Here is a 15,721-nt window from a genome sequence, read left to right as displayed (position 1 = left end):
GTAAATACAACACAAAAATATAAACAAAAACAAACTCTAATCTGAGATTGTTGTCAAATTCTTGCATTTAACAGTGGGTGGCATCCACCTTTAAGGTGCATTAGCTGCCACATGCTGCTCCAAAAATAAGGCAGGTACCGTGCAAGCTAATTGCCAATAACTTTCCTTTACTTTTTTCCCCACTCGGTTGCTTTCTGTACCGTTTTACATAAAACTAATAGCGTTCCCGTGATAGCTTATCTCTTCTGTTTTAGTAATTCATTCTCGATTTTCCCTTTGTTTTCCCTCAGTGTATGAACTCATCATGCACTTCCATATTCTATATGCTATTAACTCTTATCAGTGTTTCCCTGAACAACCAAGTACTTTCATCTGTGTGCCATGGCTGACAGGATCTGGCAAGAGCCCCTTTTCAGAAAAGACACTCGAGACATGTCGGATATCTTAACAGAAGTGGCAGGAACAATTCCTGGAGATGCACCCTGACAGTGAAGAAGACGGCAACATTGTGGGCTCATTAGAGAACATCCATCCATCCATTATCCGAACCGCTTATCCTGTTCTCACGGATGCTGGAGCCTATCCCAGCAGTCATTGGGCAGCAGGCAGGGAGACACCCTGGACAGGCCTCCAGACTGTCACACAGGGCTGACACACACACACACACACACACACACACACACACACACACACACATTCATACCTAGGGACAATTTAGTATGGCCAAGTCACCTGACCTACATGTCTTTGGACTGTGGGAGGAAACCGGAGCCCCCGGAGGAAACCCACGCAGACACGGGGAAAACATGCAAACTCCACACAGGACGACCCGGGACGACCCCCAAGATTGGACTACCCGGGGGCTCGAACCCAGCACCTTATTGCTGTGAGGTGACCGCGCGTCATTAGAGAACATACCCAGGGTAATTTTGAATGGATGACTACTTATTTGGTAAGCGTTAGTCATAGATTGGATGCAAGGGCTCAAACATACATTCTGAGTCCACAAAAACAAGTCTCCAGTTACTATTACAGCACTTTCCAGGTCGGGGGTGATGTGGCAATGGAGCAAACAGAACAGAAGTCCTCCTGGGGGAAACTGGAAAAAGATTCTAAATGAGCAGCTATGCCAAATCGTGGTTTTCTGATGGCTAGTTTGCACCAGTATTGTTGAACTGTTTCAACAGTGATATGTGCAATCCACTTTGGAGTACATTTGCACCACCTCTTCAGCTGCACAGCTTTTGCATTTGTACCGGTTGTAAGCTATTGCTAAGAAACTGTCCTTTGCAGGTCCAAAGTTAAAGCTTCCCATTAACTTTATATATTTATAATTTTTAGCAGCGTTGCATGAGCTTGTACAGCTCCCCACTCATTAATAATAATTTTGTTTTCAGCCAGAGAATAATAAAAGAAAAACACTTAAAAGTCAGACCCTGAGAGAGAACATTTTTCTAGCAGTGTCATGTTTTAATACGATTCGTTTTTTTTTATATTTCTAAAAAGACTTGCTCAACTTGTCCTTTTGATTTAAAGCATAGAATTGGCCTCGGTATTTAACTACACTCTGAGAAACATAATTGTAACGTGCACGGATAAACAGACGGAGCCTTTAGTCGACTGATTAGCGCAGACGCCCTTGGTGCGGGAGACCCGGGTTCGCGTCCTGGCTGCGGCGGTTCCCGGCTGCCCCCTGAATTCACTGCAATATAATAATAATGGGGACGATGACGGCGCAAATTCGCGTTTGCGGCAGCCTCGCCCAGTACCGTCCATGTCTGCGTCTAAGTTTGTGTCTGACGGCTGGGAGAGCTAGCGCTGGATCGGCTGGGTAAGCTCGGTCCGCTGCATCCTATGGGCCTAGGGACCACGGCCTCGCTTAGAGCTGCGCCCGAAGAGGAAACACCGAGGGCGGTCTGACCGGACACAGAAGCGGGGCAGGCTAAGCTAACCACTCGTGCAAACCCGCAGTTCCGGTAACACAGAGGGCGGTCTGGCGGCGGCCTCGCCTAGCAACTGGGTAAACTCGGTCCGCTGCATCCTATGGGCCTAGGGACCACGGCCTCACTTAGAGCTGCGCCCGAAGAGGAAACACCAAGGGCGGTCTGACAGGACACAGAAGCGGGGCAGGCTAAGCTAACCGCTAGCCCATGCAAACCCGCAGTTCCGGTAACACCGAGGGCGGTCTGGCGGCGGCCTCGCCTAGCAACTGTGTTTTTGGTGGAGTGCGGGGAGGTGTATCGAAGGTGTCTGGCTGGGAGAGCTGGCGTTGGATCGGCCGGTGGTCGAGCCTGGTCTGCTGCATCCAGTGGGCCCAGGGACCACGGCACTGCCTGGCGCTTCGCCCGGGCGAGGAGGAAACACTTTGAAGGCGGTCTGACAGGATGTGGAAGCGGTCAGGCTAAGCTAACTGCTAGCCCATACATACCAGCAGTTCGCAGTCATCCTGGCGTTCGCTCTCTTGGACAGTGATTTTTAATTTATTTTTTTATGTTGAATATATGTATTTTTGTAGTTTTTTGGGGGGTTTTTTGTAGTTTGGGTATATGTGTTCTTGTAGTTTGGATGTGTTCTTGTGTTGTACTGCAGTTGGCTGGGGTAAACGATATTTCGTGAAATGAAACGAAATGACAAATGTTCCTGATAGTTAAAGGCTAACAAAATCATGAAAATATTTAGTTATTTTCAAAAGGTAAATCCGCCTTCACCTTGGACCCAACTGAAAACTGTTTATACTATGAAATATGAATTTGAAAAGGACATGCAGTAGCTTCGTTCCCAAGAGGATGAGGACCTGAGGACCTGAGAGAGGCCCCCCAAACTGGACACATTTAAAAGCAGGTTAAAAAGCTTACTTTTCAAAACAGCCTACAGCTAAATTCATAATGTGTGTGTGTGTGTGTGTTTTATATTGCTATTTTTATATAATCTGCTCTGTTGTTACTTTTAATTAATCTGTGTTTATGGCACTTTTATTTATTTCACTAACTCAGTTTTAAACTTGTTTGTACTTTTCTAGAATTTGCCTGTACTTTTATTTATTTATTGTGAGGGGGGGGGTTGTTGATTTCATTGTTTTATTGTGTGAAGCACTTTGTGTTACATTTGTTTGTATGAAAAGTGCTATACAAATAAAATCTGATTGATTGATTAGCACATTTACAGACCTGCTTCAGTTAACTGAAATCACACAGAAAACAACACACAATTGCCTATGGTTTTATTTTTGTTGTACGAGATGTAATTCTGTTTTACGTACAGGGGGACATCTAGAAACAGCTAGACATGACACTTTCTCCCATATTGGAGCGAGATTGTGTTGGAACCCCCCCCCCAATTTCCCACTGCTGGTAATGATTAGTCTCCGTACAAATAAGTCTGTTTTATTTCCAATCAGTCTGATTGATCAGCTTTGAGAATCTTCATTCTTTTTCCGAGAGATTTGCTTTATTCTACTTAATGTGCTGATTATCTTGGGACTGAAAAGTCAAAAGCTTTAGCTCTCAGAAGGTTTGTGTTATCTTAAAACAATTCTTATAGGAGCTCCGAGGGAGGAGTTCGACCACGAGCCGAGTGGCGCAACCTTGCCCGGCATAAGAAGGTTCAGATTTAAGTAATTGACATTTTTTAATGTGACAATGAACTTCACTCATATGATCGTCCTATTTGGGAAAGATACAAGAAATTAATTTTCCGGGAAATCTTTTAAAACATCATGTCCTCTATCGGTGTCATTCTGATATGGCCTGATTTTGGTAAAATGTAAAAAAAACAACAAAAAAAACAAAAAAGAAACACGCTGTATATGTACATACATCAAATTGTAGCTCTTACTCTGCCACTATCTGAGAATTACAACCAGCTATAAGCAATGAATACAAATGCAGTTAATATCAACCTTTACATTGTACGGGATTTTCTTTTTAAACACTCAACCAAAACGTAAAACAGAGAAAGGGTCAAGTCCAAACCTGGCCTCTTCTGGCGTTAATGGTAAGACAGAGAGCAGATTTAAGAGGCAACAGATCCCCACCAGATCTACTATAGAAATAATTTCATAGCGCTTAAAACTTTTTCATGAACATTTTAAAACAAAATACACAGGGTGCATAACTTAAGTGAATATCCACCCGGCCAAAAACGTGATTTACAAATAGATCTCTCTTATAGCACAATACAATGGGGACATATTTTTCTGTAATGTCCAAAGGCAACGTCATTAATTAGTCCACCTTTAGGACATATCCTCACCTTACTTCTCCCCACTACAAAAAAACAAACAGAAAACCATAAAATAAAAATATTTGATTGTTCATACTTACAGATTCAGGCAAACATTCAATTTCTTCAACATTCAGCTGCCAAACTACCCGGTGTTCAGGGCTGCACAATTAATTAAAAAAAAATACAAAATAATCAAGGCTATTATTGTTTGTTTCAACCACAACACAGAGATTGACTTGGATGTGGCATCCACACAAACACTAAAGTTCGGGGTGATACGAACTGCTATGATCCATTTACAGTGTTGTACTGACAAACAACATAAAATAGATACTACAAAACCACATCCACATGTATAATCAGCACTGTAGGGAGAGTCAATAGTACCCAATAGTACCGAGCCAACGGTCTGTTTGATGGTCTCTAAATATTTGGAAAATTAATGTGATTAGCCTTGCATTTTTATAATTGTGCAGCCCCTGCACTTGAAATACATGGTCTTAGAAAAATCCTTGTGCACAAAACAATTTTTTTTTTGGTTATTTTCATCTTTTTTACGCAAACATCTGTCTACATGGACTGAAAGTGTAATTACCGATGTTGCTGTTGAGTATGAAAGGTTTATGCATTTCCTGCAGCACTTCATCTGGAAATAGGTTTTACTGCAAAAAACTGGCAATGGAGACACTCAGAGCAGGAAATTAACAAATTTGTCGCCACTTGATTTCTTAGTAGCCAAGGACATTTTTAGAATAGGAAGGACTGATCGCAGACAAGCTAGCTACCCATGAAAGAGGCTTGTAGAACTGAAAACTGACAATTACCAGCACAGCCCAATTCAATTCAATTTATTGTCATTAAAAACAATGTGCAGGCACATGTTAAAAATGAAATGAGTCGACCAGCTTTCAACTGCAGCAAGTGTTAATTTCATACTCTGACGGCATTGCGTCTTAATTTACTAAAACTGTAATCCTTCAATAGGAGAAAAGTGCATCAGTGGGATCAGGTAAACTATAATGATATCATTAACTTAACACGTCAAGAAATGGAATTTCTCTCTCCCATCTGTCGGGAGCGAGAAAAGTGGGTCAAGCGACACAAAAATGTATCAATTACAATGGAAAAAAAAATGACCAAAGATCACTTATAGACCACGATGATCACGGTCAACATCACTTCAGAGCACACAACCTTTACATAAAGTTCTCCTCGGCAAATCGGAGGTAGAGCCATGCAGTCTAGTCCACACCAGATCAGAGAAGACAGGGAGACAAAGTTCCAATTTTTTTTTTTTCTGAATGAGATGATTTAGTGTCATCTAAATGCCGGCAGGGCAACAGTGATGTTCTGTGAAATACTCTTTGACAGCAAAGATGTGAAAGAGTGGACAATACACTTGAACAATAAAAAAGAATGAGCTTATTATTTGTTGCGCTTTGAAGGTTATCTGCTGCTTTAGTGGACTGATCGTGACTAACATGTTCATCTGGACTAACAACCCTCACATGGAGCAAAGTATCCCCCCACCCCACCACGAAATATATCTGATTTTTGTGGAGTAAAGAGATTCGGTATAATATAAACCAACTTAGAAGGAATCAAGGCCCTTTTCAGAGGGCTCTAAAAGCAAAGTGCTTCATGTTATGTGTGGGAGTAAAATACATGTATTTACATATATATACAAACTTCAAAAAAAAGTCCACTTATGTGAAGACCCATTGGGTAGGGTTGAAATCATGTCTTTTATAACAAATCATATCAAATTCTGTACGTTATAGCTTAATGATACCAAAAACAGATCCAAACGCATACTGATTGTCATGTATGCTTTCATTTAGGGAAGGCAGGCAGCATGACAGTGTTAGGAGGGGTTGGGGAAAGAGAGGCCCGTTTCAGAGTGAGAAAAAGAGAGAAAAATATGGGGGAAGTCTACAAAAAGGAGTGTCTCTAAACCATTGTAGTGTCATTCCTGCGCTCACACACACATACACACAACTCCCTTCCACCCAAAGCTCTACCAGGTGGGCATCATGTCTGGAAACCAGACCCGACCCAAATGCTTTGACACCTCCCAATGAATGTCGTCCAGTCCGTAGCGGTGATCTGGAACCAGTACCTCCTCCATGATGGAAAGCTGCGTCAGCCTATCACCACACATCTTGACAAACTCTACAAAGGCGCTGCAGGAAACCTCACACTCTCCCAGACCGATGGCCGACAGTTGGGTGCAGCGCTGGGCAATGCGGATCAGCTCTTCGTCCAAGGGCCGCAGCCCATTGGCACACACCACCAGCTCCACCAGACGAGGGCAGTTGAGCCCCACGCGGCCCAACACGTCTTTACTGACAGAGCGGCCAAAGTAGAGGTGCGTCACAGGAATTTCATCGCGGAAGAAAGGGCTGAACTCATCCTCGTAAAGGAAAAAGTACATGACCAAGTTGAACTTTGGTGAGTGGCGTACCATGGCGTCCCAGCTGCTCTTCTTGATGGTGTGGAAGTGTTGGCCGGGGTTCTCGCTCACTACGTCGATGCGAAGATGCTCCAAGTGGACGTGCTTCTCTGATGAGAGGGAGATGAGCAGCTCATCGCTCAGCAGGTGATAGTTGAGAGCCAGTTCTCGTAGACCGTGGCACTGATCGGCCACACACAGGATACCTGGAATGGGCAAAAGAAAAGACCCATGTGGATTGAAGGGGTAGAAGGGATTACACATTTACATGCACAAGCTATCCTCATGCACAAAAAATGACACGTGATTCTGCATCCGAATGGGTGTTTGTCCTTCAATAAACTTTTTGCTTTCACTTTGACTCATTCACTCACTCATTTGAAGAAAACAGGGAAATAAAAGGAATATTTGACTTGTAAATGTACAACCTAAAATGTCCTTACAAAACTTTTTTTTAAACTGGAGAGCCAGGTTTTGCCTCTGCATTTTTTAGCCAAATGGTTTCACGCTTGTCTTTTTAATTGTTTCTTGATAGGGTGTTGTCTGCAATGCACAACTGTGAGTCATCTCTCTTTGGACTGCGTAACGCTGTATTCACCAGCTATAGAGTAATCACATTACAGGTCTTTGCATGGGATTTTTTTTTTCAGGTCAAAACCTTTTTTAGTGGAAGCTATACAGCCTACAATATAATGTCAACTTTATTTATATTGTACCTTTCTTAACAACGTTACAAGGTGCCTTACACAACAAGATAAAATAATGCATAGTCAAAACAACAAAATATGATAAAAATATAGGACACAATGCCAGATCCGCTCCACAGAAAAAGGTAAAACACAGTCAGGATAAAGTCACAAGGGCATAATTCAAACGAAGAGAGCAATAGGTAACATTTCTTATTTAGCCCAGTAAGTCCTGATGCTGGTGGTATATTAGTGTTTTGGATGCTTGGCGAAGTGAGAGGTTGTGAGAGCTAGAAACAGGCCAAGTCAATTAGCCAGGGAGTAGCGATTCTACAATGCAGCCACTTGTAGGCCTTCATAAGCTGTTTTCCACGCAGCCAACAAGTCTGGCATTGCGTCGGTAGAGAGGTTATCAGTCCTCACTTTATTTCTTAATATGGTCATTTTCTCACACAGTTCAGTTATGAAAGAACCTGACAACCACATTAGGCACAGTCACTACCACATATTCCTGGAGCTAAATATTTTTGCATTGGCTGCTGCTTGTGGGTCACATCCATCTGTTCTGTTCTGCCTCCCCCTTGATCAACACAAGTTTAGTGTACAAGCACCATCTGTTGTTGACTATGGACATAAACTCTGTACTTGTGTGATCACGTCACATTATGTATAAAGACATGGCTTGTTGTGTGAGAGGAGTGAAGGTGGGTTTTGGTTTAATTAAGCCTCCCAATTCTCGTGTTAGCTGTACCCAAGGTAGGTCAGAAATCTTACTCAGCATATCTTTTGAGAACATCTTATACTGGTATACCATATTGTTGTAAACTATAATATTGTTATGGTGTTAATATTGCCAGAGACCCACCTATGAATATAACATTTTTCAGACATACATTGCACAACTTACGTAGGGTGGTGCTGGCCTGAGGAAAAGTCAATTTGGAAAAAAAATCTAACCATTTTTTGCATGGTTGCTGTCGAAAACTGATCTTGCCCTTTATTTTAGAAGATGTTTTGGCATTTTTAGACATGTAGCAAAGGTCACACAACCCAACGGAAACCAGCAAAGTAATCAGTCCTGAGCCTACATGGTTACACACCTAACTGAGGCACCAGAGCACCCCTATGTTGACCTTTTCCATGACCTTGCCAGTGACATTTGACCCAATTACCTCCAAAATTTATCAGGTCATCTAGGGATACATTGCCCAACTTTCCTGAAAATGTCATATCATTTGCTGTAGTCATTTTGTTATTGACAGACAGACAGGCAGCACCAAAAATACCCCTCAAGAAAAAAAAAAGCACTTAGAAAGCTACAGAAGACCCCCATATCCCCATTTGCCTCATCTCCTCTCACAACAGTTTTGCTTCTTAACTGCCTCTGTCTAATCTTCAGTACCTGCAGGTGAAACATGAGGACAGCTGCTCATTTTTAGCAGTTTGAGGGTGTCGCTGTTATTGGCCACCAGGACTTTGAGAGAGGGATCATCCACGGGCGTGTCATCAATCTTCAGGGAGGATAGGGACTTGGAGTTGACAAAAACCACCGTCAGCGCCGAAATAAAGTGAGACTAAGGGATAGGAGAAAACAGGCAAACTTTTAGTTGATGTGTAACTGAAGACTTTGTCTCTTTCAATGCAAACACCTGCTCTTATGGAAAGGTCATGATGGAACATTTTCAAATGCAATGAGCGATGATTTAGTGGGGGTAATATGACAAAATGTTATGAATCCATCTGCATGAAATGCAGCATTTTTGTATCCCCCCCACCCCTCTCAATTATCTCCCTTGCCATCCTCTTTATGCCATCCTCTTCAACTAACCTGTAAATAAAAACACTGTAGGGCCTGTAATGGGCTGCATTTATATAGCACTTTTCTAGTCTACCAACCAATCAAAGCACTTTACAATGTATGCCTCACACTTTCAGCCATTCACACACACATTCATGCACTGACGGCAGTGGATGCCATTCAAGGCGCCAACCTGCTCATCAGGAACAGTTAAGGGTTCTGTTTCTTGCTCAAGGACACTTCGACACACTCTCTGGAGGAGCCGGAGATCAAACCAGCAACCTTCCGATTACTAGACGGCCCGCTCTACCTCCGCAGCCGCGCTATACTAACTTGGATGGATCTGTTTCAGTAAAACGAATTCTGCTGCTGCTACTACTTACCTTGGGTACCTCCATGAAGCTGGGCCGAGCTGTGGAAATTAGTCCCAAAGTCTTCAGAGAACAATTCACCAGCTGAGAGAGGATGTCACATGCGGCCTCTGCAGACTCTGTGCTACTGTCGACCTTGACAGGACCAATGGACAAAAAGCATTTATCCACTGGCACAATTATAATCTGTACAATAGCAAATACATTTCCCCGTAAAAGGTCCTACATTTTAAAGAACATGGTCTGCCTGGCATGAACAGGAGTATGAAATGACACTGTGCTGAGAAACCATGAAATCAGTGCTGCCTCCTATTTTGGTGGTCTTGTAACAGGAAAGAATTATCAGACTAAACAAGCCAGTCAGAACTGGCCCTAGGTTGTATGTCACAACTTACCAGTCATTTTTAACTTTTTAACTGGTATAAACCCACCCCCTGGTCAGGATGTTGGGAGCCTGGTAAAAATGGCTAGTGACTTGCAACATGTCAAATGTGCCTCCTCTTGTCTGTCCGTCAGCAAACAAATATTTGCATGGTTATCCAAAGGACAACAAGCGCTGGAGAAATTGGCTGAAATTTCCATGGAGGAAAACAATGTTGAGTTTGCATAGGAAAGCACTGAAAATTACACTTAAGATGGTTTTTCACCTTTAGATGGTAACAAACTCACAGAAGTAGTATAGTTTAGTTGCTATTTGAATATCAAGGTAATTAGCTAGACGACCAACATGGGCTAAGCTCACAACACTCCAGTCCTACCCTCTTGAGCCTGGCTTAATACCTTTGCTAGTCTTTAGAAACAATTACTCAATATAATTTGCAGACATTTCATTAAATGAAACAGCAATGAAAGCTTGACATATTAACCTCAATGAAAGATGCAGGCTTGTTTTCCTCCACGTTGGCTTTAGCTACTTCCCACCCTTTCCTTATACGATGCTTGACAGTATGTTAGATTTATTTTTCTTATCAATGTGATCTATGCACCAGTGGGAGCAATATAAATTGCTGAAAATTATAAATATATAGGACCTTTAAATCCCAATCGGGTCACTTTACACTCCTATAAATAAAATGCTCATCATTCATTTTTTACATTTTTTTACTACAACCCACCTATACATCACCTACTCTGTCCTACCAATCACCATTCAGTAGTGATCTTACTGTCATTAAACCTCTCCCTCCTTACCTTAAAACTGACATACTGCAGATGGTTGGAGTGTCTTTTGATGATCTGTTTAATGAGGTCTGGGTGTGTGGCCTTCAGGTAAGAAGTGGCTGGCTGGTTTAACTCAAACTCAAAGCACCGCCACAGCTCTGGCATGTGAAAGGCTTGGTTCCAGCCACGGCATACCTATGTGGGAAACCAGAGGTGATGTCATATCAAAATCAGCACAGTCAAAGTCTAAACAAATCCATCATTTCCCGAGAAGCAAACCAGACTTTTCAAAACTGAATTTAAAGATTATTATTGGTAAATGGACTACATTTGTACAGTGCTTTTTTTTCCCAAACCGCTTTGCAATTAATGCCTCATATTTTACCCACACCCACTCATACACGGATTGTGGTTTCTACCACGGAATGTAACAACCAGCACTACAGGAGCAGTTCGGGGTTAGGTGTCTTGCTCAAGGACACTTCAACATTTTAGGCAGGAGCCATCGAGGATCGAGCCAACAACTCTCCAGTTACCAGACGACCTGCTCTACCTCCTGAGCTACTGCCACCCCACTCATTCCTATGATTATAGTGTTCCCTCTATCCACTGCAAGAAATAAATGGCTTTTCTCTCCACACATGTCCCATTTGATATAACATGTTGCATAAGAAAGGTGTTCTCTGTCCCTTTATGAAGTAGGCCACTTGCTTATGAATGATTTATGAAGCCATAATGTCATGTTAATGAAGTGTTCATATGTGCTTCTGAAAGCCTTTAAAAGTATCGCTTGAGTGTGATCCGACAATCTGTGCAAGTTGATCTGCTCGCATAATTTTTCCACTTCAAACATTAACAACTTATGAATAGACAAAAGATGTGGAAGCCATCTGATCCTGAATTTGAAACAGGTAAGAAAGATAGCTTGATCAAAACTAAGAACCGACACGTTAGTCTGCAGCGTACCAACGTGCTGAATGTAATAGACTGGAGGTGAACCACTATGGAGATTATTCACAGGGACAAGTCAACTACCAAATCTCTAAAATAGATCATTCAATTTTTAATGAGTTTTTTTTTATTTCTGATAAAACATAAGATGCAACATACACCATGAAATTATATGTTGAATTATTTCAAAACAATAGTTAATCAATAGTGATGCATTTTTCTGTTCAAAGGATGATTCAGGATTAGAGCACTGAATTTTTTCCTAAATTAAAAGCAGAATCAAATTTTACAATTCGATTTGACAGCCCTACTCTGAGGTGACAGAAAATCTTTGTAATTTGAAGGTTTGAGCTTAGAGGACAGCATATATCAAGGGATGTGCATGAAAATAGCACTACTACAGGAAAACTAACAACTTTGAGAAGAAATTGTTAAGAAAAATCCATTACATTGAATGTTGACAAAAGCCTTAAAGCCACAATTGGCTGATAGTTACAGAAGCGATCTTTTGACCTAAACTTTTTCTGATTGAATGCACAGGTCAGTTGGGAAAACCAGAGTGCGGGTTATGTAACAACAAACACAGCCATAAGGCATTAGGCTTAAGACATATCTGCTCAGTCAACACAAGATTGTGGTTGTACAAGACAACGCCCAGGTATGAGTGTACATGTGTTACCTTCCCACACTCAATATTGTTCCCTAAGCAAAGATTGTGTTTCCAAATCCTTTTCTTTGATAAAAGTAAGTAACATCGCAAAATAATTGAAGATACGGGTTAAAGTGATTAAGAATGAAGGTCTCATCTTTTCTGAGAGTTTGTATGATTTCTATGCTTTTAACTACTATAGCAGTAGCCTGGATCTCACTGAATCATACACCTCTTTCTTTGGCTTATTAAACTGGCCACTTATACTGACGAACATTTATTAGAAACATCTTTGCCCAAAACAGCCACAGCTACTTGCTGTCTCTGCAATTATGTAACTTCTGATGAAGTGCAAAAGAAGGAATGTTGAGTCTGTTTCTACATGTTGTTGTTTAAACAACAAGTAAATCTTGCATTTTCCACTGAATCCTTGAATGTGTTTTTTTGTCCTGTGATACAGTCAGTGTATGCAAGCGTACCTGAGATGCAAAAGCTCGGTCCAGTAGCGGTAAGTACTGGAAGATGTGAAGCAAGATCTCTTGTGGTAGACGCTCCCAGTAAGCTCCTTCCACCTCCCAAGCCTCCTCCTTCCTCTCCTTACGGGACTGTTTACAAGCCACTTCCTGAAGCCCACCACTGGTGCCACCTCCATCTTCCTCCTCGTTCTCTTTAAGAACTCTCTTCATTCTACAGGAATGAAGTTATAGATAAACACCAATCAAAATACATTTATACAGCACATTGTTTACAAAAATGCACTGGGCTTTACACTGCAAGCAGGTTAAAAGTGAGAGAAAAAAATAATCTATGTATATGAATGGTAAGAGTGTAGGCGTGTGTGTGTGTGTGTGTGTGTGTGTGTGTGTGTGAGGCTGAATATCACTTTCACTTTGTCTCATTTCGTAAATGACAAAGAGGTTCCAGCGATAGCTGAGGCAACACTGGTGCTTGAACCATTAACCTCAATGTTAGGACACTAAGACGCCTTTAGTATTGACCCATGTTGGATACATAGCCTGGTCCGAGCAAGTTTAAAGCGCAAGTCTGAACATGCACATGTGTGAATGAATGTTGATGGACCAGAGTGGGGTTGTGGTTGAAGGCCAATGTGCATTACAATGTTTGCATACTCAATCTGATAATCTTTCAGAAATCCTCGAACCCTCTTCTGCTGCCAGAGCTAAACAAATAGTTCAAAAATATAAAAACCTCACCATTGTGTGGCTCAAACGCATCTGTCAATATGAACGCTCCTGTTCTTCTTCTACGCCTCTTTACAGTGCGCGGGGAAAACATTCACCTGAGCTTAATTCTTCGTTATCACCATGACCACTACACTAGACGAGATTAAAATATTTCCTCTTAAAAGAAACCTAAGTTACATAAGAAAAGCCTCTGTACGGGGAGGAGCGTGTTCAGCGTTTCTTCCAGAGGTTTCACAAAACAACATGTAGAGGAACACCAGCGTCCATACTGACGGATGTTTTGACAGCTGACTTGGGATGTGCTGCAGCACCCCTAAATTGAACCCCAGCACCCCTAAAATTGAAGATATTTTTTGTTTTTTCCTATATGTCCATGTTTAATAAGCTGAAGAAATGTCAAAACCATATCCAGTATATGGTTTAAGTGTAATATTTTAACAACAAAAATACAGCAGCACCCCCCATGCTTCGAAAATGGTTTGATCCACGCCCCCCCCCCAATTTATCTTGCCTGGCCGGCCAGCACCCCTAAAGCTCTGATCCTAGAATCGCCCCTGGAACAAGGCACACACAATCACAAATATTTGCAAACAGTAAGTTTCATTCGGATAACAGAAAGGGCTCAAATTGTGTTGGAAAGCTCAGCTTGACCGATTTCGGTGCGGGAACCTTGACCGGGAACCTCCGCAGAGCGGCCAGAACGAGCGGCCGCGCGAGCTGTCTGCGCGCACTTCCACGGGGCTAGCGGGATGCTGTCATGTAAGCCAGTGGTTCTCAACCTTTTTGGGGTCCTGGACCCCCTGCGTATTTTTGATCTACCCTGAGGACCCCTCCACCTGATATTGGGGGAGGGGGGTTGCAATTTGATAGAAACAGTAGAAGCTGCATTTTAAATTGCATTATAGCATTTATTCACTCTTTGGGGCAAAAATAAGAGCTTTCAGTTGTAACTTAGATATAGTTAACAAAACAGAATTCTTATGCAGTAACTTTCTGATATGTGTAACAAAACAGAATATGTATTCAGTAACTTTCAGATATATGTAACAAAACAGAATATGTATTCAGTAACTTTCAGATATATGTAACAACAGAATTTTTATGCAGTGACTTTTAACAACGCAAAAGGGAGCGAGATCTCTTATTAAAATACAATAAATTACACTTGTGAAACAGATGTAATTAGAGAAAAAAAGTCCTGTTGCCCTTTATAGTTTAGGTAGATAAAGGTCTCAGTCACATTTTGAGTAAAATAATCCTATTTCTATAAATGTCACAGGATCTTTTTTTTAGAAGATATTATATTTTCACGGGCCCCTTGCAATTACACCACGGACCACTAGGGGTCCGCGGACCCCCCCCCCCCCCCCGGTTGAGAAACACTGGTGTAAACCTTGCTAACCTCACCTGGGCCGGCCGGAGACACGCCTCCCTCTCCCTCTCTCCCCCCCTCCCCCCCATCATGGTGGTTGTATAATTCCCATCTCATAAACAAATAAAGCTAGCTATCTCACGCTCGCCATGACTTACGGCTGCATTCACGGGCACGTTGCGCCGCTAACGGCAGCTGGTTAGGGCGGTAAAATCCATGTTTTTTGGCGCGAGTGGGGCCAAGGCGGATTAAAACACCGAACGGATAACGACACTAACGGCACATTAAGACTCAGCTAGCTTAGATAACCGGAGTGAGGGGGGGGGGCACCACTTAACGCTAGCTATGGAAGAGTAAAACCCGACGTTAATAACGACTTTTCTGTAATTATATAAACCCCGCCGCCACCATCTTTACCTGGGTTTTTTACAGCTTCGACCGTTGCTGGCAGAAGAAACAAAACAGGCGACGAGTCCTCACATCAACCGGGACCGACAAAAGAAAACTGCGTTCGTGCTAGCCAGCCGATCAAACACATTGGACCATAAAACAAACCGGGGATGGGGGGGGAAGATGTCTCGGAAGGTCGGCCGATATCCAAAGTCTTCGGGTTTGGGTGCGAGGTTTTCCTTCACCTGTGTTTTGTTTTCGGAGCCGTGACCTACTTCTCTCGCCCGACAACTCTGCCCTCGCTGGTTTCCCTGACAGCTAAAGATGGCGTTGGTGTTGTTGCGCCGAGGGGAAGCGAACCCGCCGGCCTGTACTTGCAGTAACGCGTCGGTAGGGGGCGACGTGTGGGGGGAAACGGTGACGTTACTCGTCCTTAAACCGTGTGGAATAAAATTTAACAAG

General features: G+C 42.4%; 1 protein-coding gene across 1 annotated transcript; it reads right to left on the bottom strand.

The window, feature by feature from the left end:
• Positions 1–2,778: 2,778 nt before the first annotated feature.
• LOC130111243 (F-box/LRR-repeat protein 3-like) lies at positions 2,779–15,605 on the bottom strand. Its single transcript, XM_056278353.1, has 6 exons — positions 15,287–15,605; positions 12,772–12,979; positions 10,723–10,887; positions 9,544–9,666; positions 8,765–8,936; positions 2,779–6,882 (listed from the first exon to the last, which is right to left on the bottom strand). Exons 2-6 carry the CDS (start codon positions 12,976–12,978, stop codon positions 6,242–6,244), a joined length of 1,308 nt encoding a protein of 435 aa, XP_056134328.1. The 5' UTR covers position 12,979; positions 15,287–15,605; the 3' UTR covers positions 2,779–6,241.
• Between the last annotated feature and the right edge of the window lie 116 nt (positions 15,606–15,721).

This window comes from Lampris incognitus, chromosome 4 (genome assembly GCF_029633865.1).
Source record: "Lampris incognitus isolate fLamInc1 chromosome 4, fLamInc1.hap2, whole genome shotgun sequence".
NCBI lineage: Eukaryota > Metazoa > Chordata > Actinopteri > Lampriformes > Lampridae > Lampris > Lampris incognitus.
The sequence above is the reverse complement of the archived record's forward strand: the minus strand, read 5'-3'. Positions and strand labels throughout refer to the sequence as shown.

Bases quoted from the DNA above. Each gene is read 5' to 3' on its own strand.
- LOC130111243 (XM_056278353.1), bottom strand. From the start codon at position 12,978: ATGAAGAGAGTTCTTAAAGAGAACGAGGAGGAAGATGGAGGTGGCACC. The intron at 9,667-10,722 runs GTAAGGAGGGAG...GGTCCTGTCAAG, and splicing joins TGCAGTATGTCAGTTTTAAG to GTCGACAGTAGCACAGAGTC. The intron at 8,937-9,543 runs GTAAGTAGTAGC...CCTATCCCTTAG, and splicing joins GCTTCATGGAGGTACCCAAG to TCTCACTTTATTTCGGCGCT.